Here is a 20,678-nt window from a genome sequence, read left to right on the forward strand (position 1 = left end):
ATATATAGGAGCATGAAACCTAATTATCCAGTGCTTAAAATAATCCGTATATTTACTACATACAGTACCTATATAAAGTGAAAATATATTGCTCACATGTTAATATTTATTTATTTATTTTAAGACCTTCCTTGGTTAATACAGGAGAGATAAGATTTATCCCATCATGCTTTTCTCAATATACTTTTGAGCATGTGCAGAATTTGCCTAAGGACAACAACATGCACAAAACGATAGAGACCTGCAGTGCATGATCAGCGAGCTTCCTACCCTGGTACATTTATAAGTCCTTGGTTTATTGGGACAAATTGATCTACTTAAATCACTAGTTCACAAATTTGGAAGTGTGCAATCTTGTCTAGTAAAAAACTGATACATGGTCATACATACACATATTTCTATATATGTATTTATCATATATGTTGATGTATGTATATTTTCAAATTAACCAGAAAAGGTTCAGAAGCCCAATTGGTAAATTGTCTACATATAGACCATATGTATACAGTACATATTGTATTATGCTCCATAGCTTGGGAGGGTTTTCTTCTACTACTTCTATGCTGCTACATGTCAAAGGCTGTTCAGCAAATAAACGAGGGCACCTAAATGATATAGTGTTGCATTGGAACCACATTCATGCTTGCGCCATTGCTGTTGAGAAGTGCCTGGTAACCTGTTAATATGCTTTAATTTTTCCATGGTGCTAGAGATTTCTGAAATTTACTCTTGTTTTCACATATCTGGTATAAAAAAAACAGGTCTCCCTCTAATTAATGATCCTCCAAAAAAAGTGCAGCCCATTATCTTTTATTTATTTATTTTTTTCTAATTGGAGACCAAAACTGCTAAAGATAACCCCACTCTTTAACAGTTGTCATTAGTTGGATAGAGACCGTATATGTTTTTGTTTTGTTAATTAAAAATTTTTTTTTTTTTATCTACACTTGTCATGTAGTTTATATAGCTATTACTAATAGGTAGACAAAACAGACAAAAAACTATTTGTTTTGTCTATAATTGACATAATAGTTATGTAGCTATAAGAATATATTTTGAGGTTCTTGTAAACTTCACTTGAACTTGAACTGAATTAAGTCTCTTTTTCTTTTATTACAGATTTGATTTTTTTTATAAGGTATTAGGAAGCAGGCAGGCTGGCCCTGTTTAGACATGCTATCTTTAGAAACAGGCAATCATTTGGAGTAAAACTGCATATTGTAATTGATGATATATGTGTACATTGTCCTAGTCAAACTTTTTCCCAACAATGGGAAATACAAAATTAAATGCATTGACCACTATTATAATTAGCTGGATTGCTCATCGGACAGTCATTGTACAGACAAGAGTGAAGCCACCGGCGCCATGTTGGGAAGCCCAAGTGACGTACCAGTTTACACAAGTTTCTTTTGGCATTTAAAAAAAGATTATTTTTAAAAATAATGATTCTTGCAATAATTTTTAATAATTCAATTTTCAGATCATCTAACAAATCAACTTGCCTGTTGATTTGTTAGATGATCTGAAAATTGAATTATTAAAATTCAATTCAATTTTCAGATCATCTAACAAATTAACTTGCCTGTTTATGCAGTTTCCAAAAGCGCGAGCGAGGTCAGGTTGTTGGTGTGCGTCGCAACGTTCAAAGGTTTGATAAATGTTAACACGTTTCTAGCCTATTAATTTGTTGAGTGGAGCTTGGTTGTTACGATTTATGTTTTTCAATCCTATAATAGCTGGATTGCTCATTGGTTGGTTTTAGTAAAGCATGTCGGTGCTCTTTACAAAAATGATATGAAATTGTTATAGTTTTAAGTTAATTTGATTGGAAAAATTAGTGTCTCGATAGCTTAAAGTGTTTGGTCTTTCCACAATTCACATTAAAATGGTAATTAAGAGGTTGCACATCATTAGGTGCCTTTATAAAATATTTAGCATTTTGGTGCATTTCTTAAGATACATGTTCAGGGCATTTCTAAAAATTTGCTGCCCTCTGCTATTCTTTGATGAAAAATAAACACTTGGTGTTTTTGGGGATTTGGTCTGTGTGCATCATTAATAATTTTTTTCTGTATATTATACATACCTCAATGCAACAAACACATTTCACTGTAATAGTAAACTCAGTATTTGAAAATAAGTCCTTTTGGGTATAGCTGGGATCATTATACCGATGACAAAGATAGAGTATCATGCAAAGATCACATTGGGCAAAAGGATAACTTCTTATTAATAATTTTTACATAATTTTCCTATGGCTGCTTCTTTTTTTTATTTTTTATTATGAGACACCAGTACATTCAGTATAAAACCGAGACAGTTTTAACTAAGCCCTTTTCTTAAAAAAACTACATTGGCTTAAAATCAAGGAACGCATATCTATGATATTACTTATAACATAATAATGCTCTCAATACATCTCTAATCTCCTCAAACAATCTACTCCTTCCTTCCTTTTGAGATCAAAACCTCATTTTCTGTCGGTATCTAAATCTTATCTCTTCTCCGTCTCATTCTGGGTTTTGTGACACATGCAAATTGTTTTCTGTTTTTTAGTTTTAAGTTACAAGCATTGTTAATTAACCTCAGTCAGTAAATACCATTGACATAGCGCCACTGAACATTGCATTCTGCTGTGGATATTGGCGCTATACAAATGCTTGATTTATTAATACTAATACTATACATTCTCAATTATCATGATCCAACACAACATATGATCATTAAATAATATTTTAGTTCCAATGACATAAAATTGGGTTGAATTTGGGAGCTGGGAAAAGTAGGCATTTATACCCTGGGATTAAGAAATGCAAAACTAATGGTGGGCCTGCAGTCAAAATGCCAAATAGGGACCTGGATACCATCTGAATGTCATGATCTTTATAAAGTCATTTTTTATTTTAATAAGTTACAATTCCCCATTCTCCATACGTATTTTAGCTACAGTATCTCATATTGTATAGCTACTGTAGTTTATTTTTTATTTTGTTTACATTCAGTTTTTACTCAAAACTCAATCAAATACAATAAAAACCATACATGTTATAGCTTTCATTTAATATTAACACCATCTGTGAAGTTGTTTTGGTTCGCTTATTACAAAGAATCAATTGTCTATGTGATCTGTCCTTATATATGCATGTACAAAACATCTTGAATAGAAGCGTATAGATATGATCTAAATGACATACATTAAATATGGCATGAAGACCTCATTTGAATATTTAAATGAGCCACCATAATATGAAAACATGAGACTGTAACTTTACATATTGAACTGTGAACTACTGGTTTTTTTTTATTACAAACATTACTGTACTTTTAAAAAGTTGATAAAAACCGTTGAGAAATTGTCAAAATGTGGGTATGCTTTATAAAATTTGATACACAGTATCAATAGTTCCAACCAGAAGATGCATTAAGCATAACAATTATAGTTGTTTACATACGTAGTGCATTTCTCCTTTTAGTTTCTGTCTTCATTGGACATTCGGAGCATTTTCAGTCAGGCAAACACCAGACTAATTCCATTCCGAATCATTCACCTGCTACCAGGCAGTCATTTATACTCCAGGGCAAGAGATAAATGCAAATAGTGTCTGGTAGTTTCAAGCAATGTGAATAATGTAAGATTTGAACTCATATCCTCTAATTGAAAGCACAGCCTTTACCACTGTGTCACATGCTTCCACGCATGAAAGTTGTATAATGGATCTTTCTGGAGTATCCATCAAACTAACCAATCAGAATAAAGCCAGGAATATGCACATCTTCCACAAACACATGTTTATATGTTTATGCTAGTTTTTAGGACCTTGGCAATACAATTCAAGGGGTAGTGCTTAAGCGAGATGGTCCATTATTTCATAACAATTTATTTTACATTCTTGTACATGCACTTCACAATATAAACCTGGTCAAATGCAAACTCCAATCTCTTAATCCTCCAAACGCCATGATTTTCTCCTTACAATTAAAATAAAATCTTCTGTCTATATACGATTTATTTCTAAATCTTATAAGTAGTGAGTCATTGACATTTGGGGTCGTATAAATCAAACAATAAGGTTAATTCAGTAAATGATAATTGTATAATAATATATTAAAACAATGTGTAAAAAAGTGTATTGCATAAAAAATAAGACTAATTTAATTTCATTTGGAAAATAGAATAATATGTAATATTAAAAATGTATCCTCATATATTAAATCTCAATATTTTTATATTTTTTGTATCAACATTAATTTTTAACACATACTGTACATAATAACTTCAATATTTTTGTGAAATATTTATGTTTATATTCAATTGGAAAAGTCCTGGTAGGAAAGTATCCATGATTTAGTTCACTATCTGTCTTACATTTGTATCCCATCATATATTTGTGTGACTGGTAATACATTTTAACTGCCAACAAAAAAAAAAATATAAGAAAAAAAAAAAACTATTTATTCCTTGAAGGAATATATTTATGTTTATATTTAATTTGAAAAGTCCAGGTAGAAAAGTATCCATGATTTAGTTGACTATTGTGATTGTCTGTCTTACATTTGTATCTCTCTCATCATTTCCTTATTGTCATAATTTGTGTAACTGTTAATACATTTTAATCTGTCAAAAAAATATATGAAAAAAAATACTGTTTATTCCTTGAAGGAAGATTCACCTGGTCACATGTTTTTTAAACAAATATTTGGCTTTAAGTAATACAATTTTAAATTTTTGTAATCAATTCTGTGGTCAGTTATTAAGTCCAGCAGGAAACCAAACGTATTAAAAAAACAGTTTCCAGTTCATAAATTTACCTTCAAGATAGCCGAGTATCATGATTGTTATTGGAATTCATCAGTATGTTATTCTCTTCTTGTACAAATTGTAAGCACCAATCCCCTGTCACCTGAACTTGCATAAGAAATCCATTTCATGAAGTCAACATCTTCTAAGCAATAATGCATTGCCGTCATAATGTTTCTTGGATGCTCATTAAAGTTGCAGTGAGGTGTACAAGAAGCCATACAACTGAAATGCTATATGAGTTTCCATGCCTAGAGGCCATTCAAAAGTCATTAGTCTGCACATTGATAAATAAAATACCTGCAGCATACCTCATAGCATAAAAACACATAATGAATGCTACCTTTCATATCAGAATTACAATATTTATATAAGAAAAAAAAATCCATGATTGAGATCAAACATAAATATTCATAACATGATTTATTGGCTGTTTCCAAGTCGGAATCTTAACTAATGACCAAAGGGCTTAAGTGATAATTAATTGTTGAATTTAGAAAAATAAAGAAAATACTAATACAGTTGGAAAGTTTGTTCCTAATTGTCCATAGTATGTAACAGAAATTTGAGGACAATAAGGTAAAGATAACACATTAATGTTTTTTTTTTTAAATTAGAAAGTAAAAGTAGCGAATTGCAAAAAGAAAGCGGAACAGAATTCCACTGATAGTAATGGTTTGCCTGGGCGAAGTGTAGTCCTTTATGTGATCATTCCAAGTCTTTCATAACAATCATTACATAAATGTTTTCTGGGATAGTGAACTATACCATTTTACAGGTGAGCTACTAGGTACTGAAGATACTGCAAGCCTTCACCAATTTGTTGAACTTTGAACTCATGAAGGCTTAAAGTAAACTTCAACAGACAATAAATACAGTGTATAATGTTTATAACCTGAATTATGGTTGTTTTTGTATGGTAATATAATATTATTTATTTCATAAATTTATTTAAATTTTTTATAACTCCATGCTTATGCTCCGCACATTTTGAAACAATCATTGCCATGGTTACTGTTTGGATCATCAAAAGAATGTCTCAATAACTCTTAAATGAGAGTCAATGCATTAATTTTCAATTCTATCAAGTTATCATTGCTAACAAGAAAGATAGTTCTCATCATAAATCACAATATAAATATTTACATGTTGCTATAAATATTTATAAGCTGATATAAATATTCACAGATTGCAATTAATATCCATAAGCTGAAATAAATATTCACATTTGATATGATATTCATAATCCATTACACATATTTACATGTTCAAATTACTGTTATATTGCTAGTAATATTTATTTAGCTTCCGTAATATTGAAAAGCAAATATGATACCTATCAACATAGTGTTCCGTTTATGATATTGTTCAAAGCTATAAATGCAAGATTCTGAATTGTTAATATTAAATCTTATTACAATTACTCACTGTATTGAATCAAATTTTTTGATGTTAAATTCCAATTACCTAGCATGACCATCTAGTAATGATGGGAGTATATGGGGACAAACTCCATCAGAACCTCAAACTAGAAGCTGTTTTTGATTAAATACATCGTACATGTATATGGACTTAGAAATGCTAATTCTTGTATAACTGTATACAACTTCCTTGTGAGACCAATACTGAGGTGCTGGGAACTCTCTCATCTTTAGAAATAAAGTAAAGTGTCCCCACTCCCCCTTCATCCCAAGAGAGTGAGGCAGTGAACATTCTATCCCATGAGAATATAGGGCTACATTGTCTCTTCATGTTATCTCTGAAGAGTGCGTTTACACCAAGGAAGGGGTAGGAGTGTACCCTATGGAAATGGGAGGGGTGTTCATAAATGCCTTTTTTTATCCCTCTATCATAATGACTGAGGAGTGTCCCCTAGCACTTCCATCTTCCCCAAGAATATGAGGTAATGGGGGAAGTCCATATTAATAACTTCTAAGTTCTACCTTTCAATGGCTCTGAGTATAATTAAAAATAAAGCATAGAGCAAAGGTTATGAGTCTTTTGATGGGGTGTACGAGGAGTGTGGTGAAATGGCGTGTCTGTGTGTGGGATATGTCTAGAATATTGTAGACCAATCAACATATGCTCATATTTAGAGTAGTACTATTAGACTTTTACTCTATATTCATGATATTACAGGCAATACATATTTCAATATTTCATCATATCAATTTTATATACAAGATTCATTAGATCTAAAGAAACTTTTAATTAAGCTTTATTCATATACATGACATGTATTGAACAATTAACGTGCATTCCAATTTAACACTTAATCTTCAAAAGAAATGATGTATACCCTGTATTGAATTCTGTTGTTGATGATGCTGTTGCTGTTGTTGCTGATACTGTTGTTGGCTTTGTTGCTGCTGTTGTTGTGGTTGTTGTTGTTGTTGTTGCTGTTTCTTAGCTTGAAGAAACTTCTGTAGTCTACGTCGTCTCTTGTTGGCCTTGATATACTGGTGAAGCTTGAATCCCCCATAGACTGGTAGGGCTATTGCACTGCATGTCAGTACTAGGCCACCGGCACCTACTACAAGTCCTAGACAAACAGGAGCTGCAAGAATCTGGCACCCTATAAAAAAAGTCAAAGGAATGTTACAAACAAGTGTAAAAGATCAGATGCATAATAAAAAAATTAAATAAATATATATATAATATAATATAATAATAAACAAATATAAAAACAATACATTTCACTATACATACAGTATGGTACACATAAATCTCTACAAATGAAAGTCTCTTATGAGGCCCAGAGAGCCTTTTAGTAGTAAGGAAAAATCATCTTTATTTGGCAGGATTTAACCATGTCCACCTACAACTCTAAGGCGAGACATTTTTCATACCTTGTTTCGCGAACTTATTTTTTTAAAGACCGTTAGAGAAGGGCGGAAATAAATATAAAAATAAAATTTTGTTTCTTATTTAGCATATATTTTTGCCAGAAACATCCAGATGGAGGAAAATAATAAAAATACAATTTTTTTGGTGAATGTAAACAACGTTAATGGAATGGGTAAATGCCTTGAATTTATATAATTAGGAAGAAATATACATATTTTTTTCTAGATTACACAACAGCATTGGGAGTAAATAAAAAATAAAGAAAATCTTTTTCAAAAATTTTTTTTTCGTGGCGACAGGTATGCTAATTGGCAAAAATAAAATTGCATTTTTATTTGAAATCATCGTTATAAGTGGGCGACAGGTTCTGCTAAGCCAGGTACAGTATAAATAAGTTTTGCCTACTACCATGATTAAAACAGCTACATATAATGTACTGTCGTGTGTTGGCAATTGATTATTTTTTATATGTATACTGTATCAGTATACGCATGCGTTTTTAATTGATACATTGCCTATGAAGGTTAAACAAACATTTGTCTTTATCTGACATTTGTACTGTTCATGTTATTACCATGGATACTGTGTGTTTAATGTACAGTGGATGCACCATGAATAATGATTAATACTTCAATACAACTTTAAGAGACTTGCACAAATATTATTGAGACAGTTTCCTTACACCGTTCTCTTAAAGAAGTGTAATGTGTAAACAAAATATTGTGTCCCAATAAATGTTTATCCAGTCTCTAATATTACATTTTTTTAAAACAAATTATATTTTTTAAAGATCTGCAGAAAAAGTCGGGGGAAAAAATCATATTCATATTTAGCAAAATAGTTCTAACAAAAACATGAAGGAGTGTGCTGGAGGTAAATGAGGGCACCCTTTGGTCTTCACTCGAGCTTACATTGAATTTGTCACTAAAAAGATTGCTTTATATTTATTTATTTTTACTGTGAGGGAAATATTCATATTTTTATCGTGATATTATAATGGCGGCAGATGCGAAAAAAATGAAAGCAAGCATGTTTTTTTCTAAAATTTTTCACAAGAGCAGGTGTGAACACAACAAAAATAAAAGCTTATTTTGATTTGAAATAATCGTTATCGGTGTGAGGCAGGTTCAGAAAACAAAACATAAAAAAGCCTTGCCTGAAGTGATATCTGTTTCTCCTAATTATTCTACAAGACTAGTACATCGAAAGTACTCATGTTTTTATCATGTAAAATAGATGTAGTTGATAATTTTCATGTTCCAAATTGGAACTATCTACTGAAATCATAGAATTGATAATGTTAGCTAAATTTAAACCTTAGTTGCTTTTTGTGTATCTTGGGACTGACAAAGGTTTGATACTGTAGGCCTACTCTAATTTATTCTATTCAATGTTGTTTTCTGTTCAATGTGTACTGTTATTTGCCAGTTTACTTGCATTAGAAAATGTCTAAAAAGTGCTAGACACCATAGATTTCAATAACAATTATTCCATCAAATCAAATCAATCAATCAATACAACAATGTAACAAATCAATCATCAATCAATTGAGTATAACAATATATAGAAAAATTAATAATCAATAGTAAAAATATAGTTCAAATAAACGGAAATGGATAATCAGATCAATCTATCAATAATAGTAACTCAATATAGTTTCATGTTATACGAAAATAGACAAATGAATTTGAATTTGATTCGGTTTATTTCTAGAAAATAAGGAAAACTTGTCCCAAGATAACCCTAAAAAAAGTAAAAAAAATGGAAATAATAGTGAAAGACAATAATAATAATAATAATAATAATAATGATAATAATAATAATAATAATAATAATAATAATAATAATTTAGTGTGGATTGGATTGGATTTATTCGGTGTAAACACCAAGGATAGCCCATGAAAGTCTAGAAGACTTATTTCCAGTGGGGTCCCTCTGGTGGTGATTGGGTAGTACACTGGGAGACAATCCCCTATTCTTTTCCAAAGAGTGTAATGTGTTCTTTAACGTGCACATGGGCCATAAATGCACACAAGACCAACGGCTTAAACGTCTCATCCGAAAGACGGTGCGCTATTACAACTTGTATTTCAGCCCTCTAGCTGAAACACAAGGAGAGGCAGCGATGGGAATTGAACCCGGGGACCTAGAGATCTCCGTGGTTCAGCGCACACACAGTGGCTACCACAAAATTCAAATATCATTGGGATTATACTTTTTTTAGGTTGCTTCAAAATAATACTAAAATAATTAGTTATACTGTAGTTGTATTAATAAAAAGTTTATTTGCAATAAACCAGCTACTAACTGTATTCAATTAATGGTTAATAATTCTAGTAGGTCATCAGCAAAGGAAATGAAATTTAATTTAGCACTAGTGTAAGAAAGATTGTTAACATAGATTAAAAAAAGTAAAGGGACTAAGGTAGACCCCTGAAGGACTCCATGTGTTAAACAGGTTAATGGGGATGTATAGAACACAGATATTTCCACTCCAATTATAGGTGGTGGCTTCAATAGTTTTGCTTAAGGTACACATTTGTCATGCCACTAGAAGACAGGGAAGTATCATCAAGAAAGTATTATCATAGATGCCTGGCACACTGAGGTTCAGCAATATCCTGGACATAGCAAATACCATCAACACAAAGTCATTAAAAGTATTCCAATACAGAGGCAAAGAAAAGCCTCTAAGGAATGGTGATATGACAAGAAATAAAGCTGACGATAATATTGCTGAATGTCAAACAGCTAATAGCTAAGGTTTTTAAGACTGTGGGGATATATTTAATCAAAAACAGATATCATTAAATTAGAATGTAATCACAGAAAAAAAAAAATAAGGACATGCACCTCTTTGAATGCCAGGTAAATACTGGAGACTTGGTTTATGGTGTTGTTTTATAGAAGAAATTTTTGCTGCAAAGCAGCCAATTCATATTCTTGACAGCAATTTGACCTCTGAAAGGTCATTGTTTGTCAAAAATCAATCGCCTGAGACAACTGAAAAGCGGAGTTTCCTTCTTTCGTTCTGCCGGGTAAAATCAATTACTTTAGGTGACGTTTGTAGACTAACCTACTCGTACCAACGTCGGCATGTCGCGGCGCTGGATTACTATTCAGCGTTTTTACTATATTTCTAGGTTCCTATTTCTACGTTTAATCGGCTCATGTCTCAGCCACAATATTTTGAGGACACTATTATTTACGAACCCAGTTAAACTTATTTACTAGCCTATTTCAACGTGCTAATTATTACATTTAGGCGACGCTTGTTGTAGACTGGCATAGTGTTTGCGGAAATAAATACCATATTATACACATGCGCAGATCGATTCGCCAGCAGCGAGTCATCGCCAGCAGCAGCGAGCCATCGCCAGCAGCAGCGAGCCATCGCCAGCAGAGAGATGTCACTGCAGCAAAACACTATTGTACCAACGCTGTTCTAATAATATATTCATATTATTTGTTATATTTTTATTATTCATTATTTTCACTTGACTCGCATAAATAATTTTGTTCGAAGAACATTTTATGCAGTTGTACTTCGCAGCACTTCACTTGCAAGTTGCAATTTCTAGTTTATGACTATACTTGTTCAATGTTAACACAGACAGGTAGTGCAGTGTAAAATCTATACTGTAGACTAAGACTGTACAGTTAAAGAGCTCTTTTAAATACCTTTTTTTGAATTTTGGATTTGAAGGAGGGACATAATTAGTGGATCTACACCTGGACGGGTCCAGAGATGTCCGAAAGGCGGCCAAAATAGGCTGATCAAGATAACACCACCCTTGGGGTCTGAGGGAATTCCCCGCTAAATTTGTGTTTTAACCTCCCCGCTAAATTTTAAAATAACCTCAATTTTTTCGTTTTCTTTTTTTTTTAACTTTGACAAGTGGGTTGGAAGCTGTCTCTTATACACATTGATCTATATGTAAAAAAGAAGTAACTACATGGACCAGCTGGGAAAGTGGATGTTTTCCTCAATTAACATCTCAACTAGATTTGATTGACAGATAAACCGACTAATCAGCGAGCGTCATTTAGTCATTTTTTCCCCTTTTTCTTGGACATTTTAATTTCCTTAGACAGCCGGTTGTCAATGCGAAACATACGTGAGCCTAGGCCGAGATACTCTTCGGTTATAGCATAGATACCCAGATTTACACGAGCAGTGCGCATCAGTGACTTGGCCTTTGCCGCCAACGAGAAATACAGAGGTTTTTACAACAATTTCCCCGCCTGTTCCATGAAATAGATTAACACTATGAATATGATTCATTTGCATACCGCCTACCATGAATTCTCTTAAGAAGGTTGATAGCAAAGAAAATGTTCGCCAACTCGGTAAATCTAGCCGCCATTGTCTAAGGTTTTTGTGACTTTGTGGGTGGGGCTTCCTTGTCCTTGTCGACATGTCAATTGTGCTCTCACAAGATTTTAACCCAGGACCCTGTGATCGGAAGGCAATGCAAACAAGCTACAGATCCACTACAACCATGGAGGTATAAAATGCTACTTATCTCCTTATTGGACATATTTCAAACTTAATTTATCAGCAAAGGGTCTAAAAATCCTGTCAATTAAATTTATGGAAGTGCTGAGTACAACTTTAAATTAAATTTAAACCCCCTCAAAAATGTTTTTCATAGTTCAGAAAAGGCAAAAATTTTATTTATCTGCTTTTGTTAAGGAAATTTGATTTTACTGAAATATATTTTTTTTATTGAAATATATTTTGAAGTACAATACTGTACAGAACTGTACATTTGTTTTTCATATTTCCGTTCTTGCTGGTAGGCCTACTATTCAAGTAGCATGAAAACGTGTGTGTTTTAATTCCATGGGCCAGTGACTTAAAGAAATAAAAGAGGACTTTGTCTCCAAATAATAATAAAAAGGGGAATTAGTCTTCCCCCTCCTCCTTTTACCTCCAAAAGATTGACATTAAACGCACCAATTGATATGCTAAGCTGAGACACCTACAAATACTCGCTGATTATTCAGATGAATATCTAAGAGATTGTGGGTGCAGGTAAAGGGGGGGGGGGAAAAAAAGGCATCTTAAAAATTCAAAAGCAAGAGGCATAAATAAACATGTGTACATGGCCTTTTTTTTTAAAGTGCAATATGTGAATTTTGACAAAATGTTAATTGTACAGATGGTTGCTAATTTATTTTTCCACATTACACAAGCTCAATCCATCTGATACATTTATAGTAATCATCTACAGTACTGCTCGCAAGAGATGTCTAATAATTTATACATTAGACACATTAAAGGGCAAGACCCACCAATTTAAGACAATCTACTTGATGCTGAGTGCAGTTACTGAAGCCAGGTAATTCGCTGGTTTACCATCACATGTACTGTAATGACGATCTTGTTTTTGATGACATTTTGAACTAGATTTTTTAAAAACATAATGATGGTATTAAACCGGTTAATGCTGATTATTAGGATGATTAATAATGCTAAAGATGAAGATGGCGATGACAATTATTATGATATTATTATCGTTATCATGATTTTATTATTATTATTATTATTATTATTATTATTACTATTATTATTATCTTCATCATCTCCAGAGCTGCAGGAAGCAAATAAATTATTGAGATTATTTGTAAAATAAGAAATTAAATTATAAAGAAACTTAATAATATTAATTAACATTAACTAATGTAAAGTAAAATATTGCATAGTCTATTTCGACTGATGCTGACCTTTAACTTATTATAATAATTATTATTAGGCTTATTATTATTGTTATATTACTATAATAATAATTATTATTATTATTATCATTTATTATTATTTCCTATGAATGTAATGTTTTTTTTATATATATATATTGTACTCTTGTAAAGGGGGTTAAACATAAGAGAAATTTTGTATTTGTATTTGATATTTGGCAATGAATGCATGAATAAAAAGTGAATGAATAAATAATTTTGATAATAATGATGATGATGATTATCATCATCATGATTACAGTGTTTCTTTAAGTTATTTATTAATTTGCATTATGTACTGTTCTTTGTATACAGTACATTTTTTTTGTTACTGTATATGTCGGTTTTTTAATAAAGTGGAAGAATGAGAAAAAAAAAATGATTACAGTATGACGATGATGCTAATTTATTTACTTAACGCAAAAAATTAAAAAGTGATTTCCATTGGGGCCCTGCATTTTATAATGTAATATACCATCAATAGCATAATGGCAATAATGATGACAGCAATAATTGATGATTATGATGATGATTGATTGATAATGACAGTGATTTCAAATCAATCAACTTTTTTTAGGAATTTCAAATATTAAAGATTAATAACACTTTAAGGTCAGTGATAATAAAATCTTAAGTAGTTTCAAAGCGCTACTTCTTCCTTTCTTACTGTTTTATGTATTAGACTACGGCTCATCATATTATTCAACTTTAAGGTCAATTTTTACAAATATACCAAATTAAAAACAAATCTACCAATTACTATTAGTTGAGGTTGAAATGTTCCATGAAGCTATGTAAAATTCCTAGCTACTCTTCTAAAAATTACCCTATTTATTTAAATAAATGCCTCGGGGCATATATTGATGTTATCTTGGTTTTTGAGGAAGCGTTTATTCCAAAGAGGCTCTAGAGGGGGAATATATTTGAGAGGGGAAAGTTTATTCAAAGCGGGGTGTTTATTTGAATGAATACGGTACAGGCCTAAAAAAAATAATGTTATCCTAAAGCTCTATCCACACTATCCAATTTTCTTTGACAAAAAAATGTGACATGCCCATATATAGTAACACTATGCCTATATATGGTCATGGTGTGATGTCATCAAGCCCATATATGGGCATATCACACTTTTTTGTCACACAAAATTTGATAGTGTAGACAAAGCTTTACACTAATATAGCGAAACATCAGTAGTACATTTAGTGGTTTGGAGCAAGCAAAAATATTAAATTTAATTATCATTAAATTGTGATGTGTTGTGATTGCCAGTGAGGGTGATAAACTAATACCGGTAATTTTTTTTTATTAGGCCTTCATTGTTTATTGTGCTCTATATTATCTGTTTATTGACACCATCCATACTTTATGAATCATACTGATTATGTCCTTATCTAACAACTTACATTATTTATCTACAATTCAAACAAGTCCTGCAACCTTTGACAAAAGGCTGAGTGGACATTACAGAGGCTTTACGACTCTGAAGCTATAAAGCAACATTGTAAGTGAAAGGTTTCCATATAAAATCCATCACAACTCACATACAATTAAATACTGGTTGCAATGCATAATGCGTAAACATACGTAAACATGTATATTTCTGGACATTTTCCTGGTTCTCTTCTGAAAAACTCCAATTGAAAGAATTTGACTGATGGGTTTCCATTTACAAAATCAAGTGTGTTCATGTCTTGAAGTAATAAGTACCACTTTTGTCATTGGGCAAGGCAATTAATCTACATTGTCACCTCTTTCCCCACATTATGAGTATATTTGGTAATTATTTAATAAGGAATTTGTTTTCTTTTTATAATTTTCAGATAAATAATATTTACTTATTGTACAAAGTAAAATAATTCAATACAACAAAAACATTTTAAAGCTGATTTGATTACAGGGCAGTACAGTATCATATTATTTGAAGTGTTGCAGGGTACAAGCATTCTATGTAGTGTTTCCCCCCCCCCCCCCAATTCACGACCACCTTTGGTACTTGAACATTTGGGGTATAGGCTTCTGGTTTTGAAAAAGTGGTCTTGAATTAGAGGTGTCTCAGAATTATAGGATCACTGGTGAGGGAACTGTAATTAATTTAATCATATAGTTATACTGATACTTACATTGGCTGTTGTAGTAGATACAGTTACTGTTGTGCCTTTGTGCTTGGCAACAGTACTATTGTCAAGTTTGATCTCATTGATTGGCTGATATTAATGCTTTGTAATTGAATAATAGAAACCTTACCCAGTTTGGTTTACACAAAAAAAAAATTGCTTAATTGATCATAAATTTTCATCTGTTTTCATGGATCACATATTTTGGAAATTGTTTGTTAACACAACAACACTGTCTACAGTTAATCAAATAATCTTAGCGTACATTGCTCTGCATAACCAGACGACTAAAATTTAATCATTTTTTTCACAGTCCATATGATTCAAAACTGAAACCAACAGCTTCTAGCTAATATTTAACATAGTAATAATTACTGTGTACAACCAAAGAAAAAATTTAAATTACAAGAGGAGTGCTTTAATTCTATTCAAAATTCCACCCACTCTGGATTACGAAATTGAAAACCCATCTGAATCATTCCGTCTATCCTAACCCAAGTTAACCACTTTACATTTACATTGGTATACTTTCTGCACCTTTGTTTATGCACTTTAAATAAGTGCACTGAAAATAATTTTAAATATAATCTTATGATGGTTTAATCATTTCCTCCAGTGTGTAGATAAGCAATGCTACCAATTGCGAAGTCAATCGGTATCTTTTAATGTTATTGAAAATACTCTGGGTGAAACCACTGTATACTGCATACACTAGCGTATAGGGCGACCCATGTAAAAGAAGACCAAAGAGTTTCGCAAGATTTTTGGACGATTTTTGTACTGTATGTCAGGTGTAGATGATCCCCTGTTTCATGGTCGGAATTCCTAATTTTTTCTACTTTTTGTGGTCCTGATACTGCATCCAACTGGCTAAAAACGGAGCCAAACGCAAGGCTAATCTCTCAAATAATACCATTTTATGAGATTTTTAATTAATGTTCATCAAAATCATATTTCCTCGTATATAAAATTACATTCATTTACACTAACATTTAGTAGCTTCAACACAGTAGTAAATTCGCCTGTTACGGAGGATCCACACATTAAAGACGAATATGATTTTAAAAATCTAAAATTTGTAGGTTGTGCGTATACAGTTAGACGACCCCCTGTTTTTCGATCATAAATTGCTATTTTAAGCCTTGACTTATATGCGAGTAATAATAATAATAATTCTGGATTTATATAGCACCTCACGTTGACACAACCTCGAGGCGCTGGAACATGCGATGGACTAGTGTCCCGTCCAGGGGGAGTACAACTCTCATCCGCTTCACACTACGGAAACTGGGGATAAGCTCCAGCCCATTGAGCCCCTAGTGGCTTGGAAAGGATTTAGTATGCGAGTATATACGGTATATTTAATAAAACTGCTATGTAGTCAGTCCGAAGTTGCTTCTTGATTAGTAGTACACAGCAGCTGTGCGCATTGTACATTGGCTGTATGTATGGCAAGTGCGGCTGTAGTATGCACTAACACTATACAAGCTTTTGGATAAGCAGTCACCTTTTTTTGGTTGGTGCAGACGGGTAAAATTGTGATGATTTTATCTAATGTAGGCCTCGCCCTTGGCCTCTTACTTTCTTCGGGTCTTATCAAAATTTACCTTTTGCCATGAATTTAATGTTTTAAATTCTCATGTCAAGAAATGACAATTGCACATACTGTATACATGCCTTGTCTTTCTGCAGGTGCTAGGTGTAAAAAGTACTAGTCTAGAATATTCCTTACTGTGCACGATACATACAGTAATTTGTTAGACATTTTGCACATGAACTGCAAAAAGGTCAAGCAAACCATGCACTAGTGAAAATTAGTCGACAGTTTGGAATAGGGAGATAACGTTGGTGTCTTTCACTGATTGAGAATTGTCACATACCTAGTACTGCACCTCGAACAGCACGTCTCTCCATGGGATCATGAGGCTTGAAGCGATACTTGCAGCCGAACACACTGTAACGTGAGTAATGATCACCAAAGAACTTCATGCCTCGGAAACGTTCCCCACATTGGTAACAGAACTCAGTTTTGCAATGCGAACATGTCATGTGATCACAGCCTGTCACTCTCTGAATTAGCACCTAGATATATACAAATCAATTAGTATACTCACTGTATGCAATTATAAATAGTTAAAAATTAGGACCAAAGTGTGAATGAATGCTAATATATTGAGTATCTTAGTGGGGTAGGGGATAATTCTCTTGAACTGGAAAATGACATACCTGTAATTGCTTCACCTTTGCACTAAAAATAGCTGAATTAATAATGATACTGTATAGCCTAATACTGTACATGCAAAAAATTGTGATTGGAAAGATAATCAAGTTAATTAGTAATAATTTTCTTCAATGTAATTTTAAATAGCGTATTACCATAATCTTTCAAAAGAGATTCCAAAAAATGATTCCGTATTTTGAAAGTAAAACTGCATAGAATACAGTAGTATGAGCATTTTGATAAATACCTTGCACTTAGGGCACCTGTGGGCATTTTGTTGTCCAAAGCTCCATTCTTTGGCCCATTGCTTCAGCATCCGATCTCCTCTTCTCCATTCTTTACATGTTAATTCCTTATGCCATGGGGCGTGGCAAGGGAAACACCATTCAAGATTACACTCTTCACAAGTAACTGCTGAAAAACTATCTGGTGAATTCTTAGCACCATCTGTCTTTAAGGAAGTCAAATGATTACATCGTGGGCAAGTTTTAGTGTTTGGATCAGAGTTTGCCTCGAGCAAGAAACGGTAAAACTTGTCTCTAAACTCCGGCTCAAGGAAGTATGATATTTCTTCACGGCACACAAAAGCCTTGCAGGCAGAATCTGGGCAAGATATTTTCACAATGCGCTGTTTCACTTGAGTGGTAAAGTATTCTTTCAAACACTGATCACAAACTGGTAAACCACAGCACACACGGACATGTAGTGATTCTACACAAAAGCACACTTGGCAGCTGGATATCTCAGCATGGCCTCGCCGGAACAATGGGGGTGGTGTACTTGATTGCAAGTCAGGATTTTGCCCAGCAGCCCCACCAACAATAAGAGTCATATACGTATCAATGTCATTGAAGATATCTGCATTAATGGAACCGTCTGATAGTAGTTGCTCGCGGCTCTGCCCTGCTTCGATCCCCACCTCCAGAATGCTGAACACATCACTATCATGTTCATTGTGTTCGTGAATGTCATCCTCTTCCTCAGACTCTGAATCCACATAATGAAGACCGTCCCCCTCACTGTGATCCAACTGGGTCATAACAACGGGGCCATACGCAACATTTTCCAGCTGTGGAATATATTCTTGGAAATCGCTATGCCCTTCAGATGTCCATTGGGAAAAGTATTCTCGGGTATCAGACGAGCGCCGTTCATAATACCGACTATATGGAGGGGGTCCACTTGATTGAATATTCCGTTTGTTATTGCACATTATAGCTTGATTTGTTGCTGATTTCTGATCAGATAACTTGAATAAATTAAAATCCACATTCATTAAGCTATCGGCATCAAAATCTTTCTTTCTCAAGTTTTCTTCACATGTTGAATCACTATCTTTCTTCCGGGTTTGAAAACGGGAAGAATTTTCAGAATTAGCAATGTTGGTGCTCCAAACATTTTCATAATCACGAGGAAAGCTGAAGGCTCTTCTAACACTAGCAACACCTGGTAGATACACTGGACGGTTCTGGAAGGACTGGTTACTAAGGGGCTTATGACTAATGTCCAAATGATACTCATGCACTCCACAGTTTTTACATGTTGGCAATTTTGATTGGAATTCTTCAACCTCAGGGTCTGGTGTTTGAGTAGATATTGATGCAAAGGTTTTCTTCATGTTGTTCAAATCTAAAAATTCAATAAAAAAAAAAGGATCTAGTGTATGTGTATTACTTCATGGTAAAGTGTATTCAATGGTGGATTCAAGATATTTTTGCAGGAGTGACTAGAACATGGATTAATTTGGATTTCTAAAATTATTTAAAGTCTTAAATTTTAAAACATGACATTTATAAACCAATTTATTTATGGTTAGGGCACATAGAAAAAATTATTAGATTACCACTCTTTTTTTTTTTATGAGGGAGGGCAGTTTGTTTGTTTTTTTGTTTTTTTTAATCGGAACAATAGATTATTTTGCTTTTGTTTTTATCGATGAGGGAGGGACTGTTTATATTTGGCTAGTAATAGTAAATATTGTATAAAAACTGGTTTAATTTCATAGTTTTTTAAAGAAAATGTATTTGAAGTCACAAAATTGCATTGCTATTTTTATGGTGTTAAAATATAATTGATGCAGGAAAAATATTTTTTTTTTATTCCCACATCAATATTTCCCGAATTTTTGATGAGGGCGGGAGTGATAATGTAATGAATAATAAATAAGTAGTCAATGAGTAGTCGACATCGCAATTGTCACCCGTTGGGATTGGGTGCTACAATCTTTAATACTCCCGATTACCACGGAATCCGATCGCAACAAATCTCAACAAATTCAACAGGCACTGTTTCAAGTTTGGCTGAGGTCAGTCAACATACTGTTGTTAGCATAACTACTGGAGGCCCTAGATAAATGTAAAGTTTTTTCTTGTTGGTCTGAATGCGCTTGTTGATTGTGATCAGGACTAATCAATCAGTTTTGGATTACCACCGATTATATTGCAACCGATCGCAATTGAGTGTACTCTGAATAGGGTATTAGACACTGCAAGTGGCCTTGCCTAGGCTAGGCCCTATGTCTATATAGGCCTAGGAACATAGGGTGGAAGGCCTAGGCCTACCAAGCCTACAGTAGGTAGGCCTAACTATCTATACTAAAAAATAATAATTTACCTACCTACAGTATAGGCCTACAGTTTTACAGACATAATATGTTATACATAATCTCACCTTTATACATATCCTATGACCAGAAACGATAGTCTACCGTTGCACATGCTACACTGTCGATATAAATTGATTTGTGTCCTTTCAAAGGCCATTTTCATATCGGTCTACCAAGCTAGGCCCCGACTCAGCTTAACTAGTTTACTGTTCGTAGCGATAAGAAGGCCGGATCGATCTATATGCTATATTTCACCGAGTCACGAGTCTACAATCTGTTGACACACCAACTCCCAGCTCGATCCCAGCTCACAACGTACCTCTCTCGCTCCTCTCTCACTCCTTTTCAAGG

At 33.3% G+C, this 20,678-nt stretch overlaps 1 protein-coding gene across 1 annotated transcript; it reads right to left on the reverse strand.

Moving 5' to 3' along the window:
* Window positions 1–3,044: 3,044 nt before the first annotated feature.
* LOC117103255 lies at window positions 3,045–20,617 on the reverse strand. The gene is made up of 4 exons (XM_033243818.1): window positions 20,393–20,617; window positions 17,970–19,351; window positions 17,382–17,583; window positions 3,045–7,376 (listed from the first exon to the last, which is right to left on the reverse strand). The coding sequence occupies exons 1-4, from the start codon at window positions 20,400–20,402 to the stop codon at window positions 7,081–7,083; spliced, it is 1,890 nt and encodes a 629-aa protein (XP_033099709.1). The 5' UTR covers window positions 20,403–20,617; the 3' UTR covers window positions 3,045–7,080.
* Between the last annotated feature and the right edge of the window lie 61 nt (window positions 20,618–20,678).

Source organism: Anneissia japonica, unplaced genomic scaffold, assembly GCF_011630105.1.
Source record: "Anneissia japonica isolate Jap-2015-1 unplaced genomic scaffold, ASM1163010v1 scaffold2207_len539183_cov196, whole genome shotgun sequence".
NCBI classification, from domain to species: domain Eukaryota; kingdom Metazoa; phylum Echinodermata; class Crinoidea; order Comatulida; family Comatulidae; genus Anneissia; species Anneissia japonica.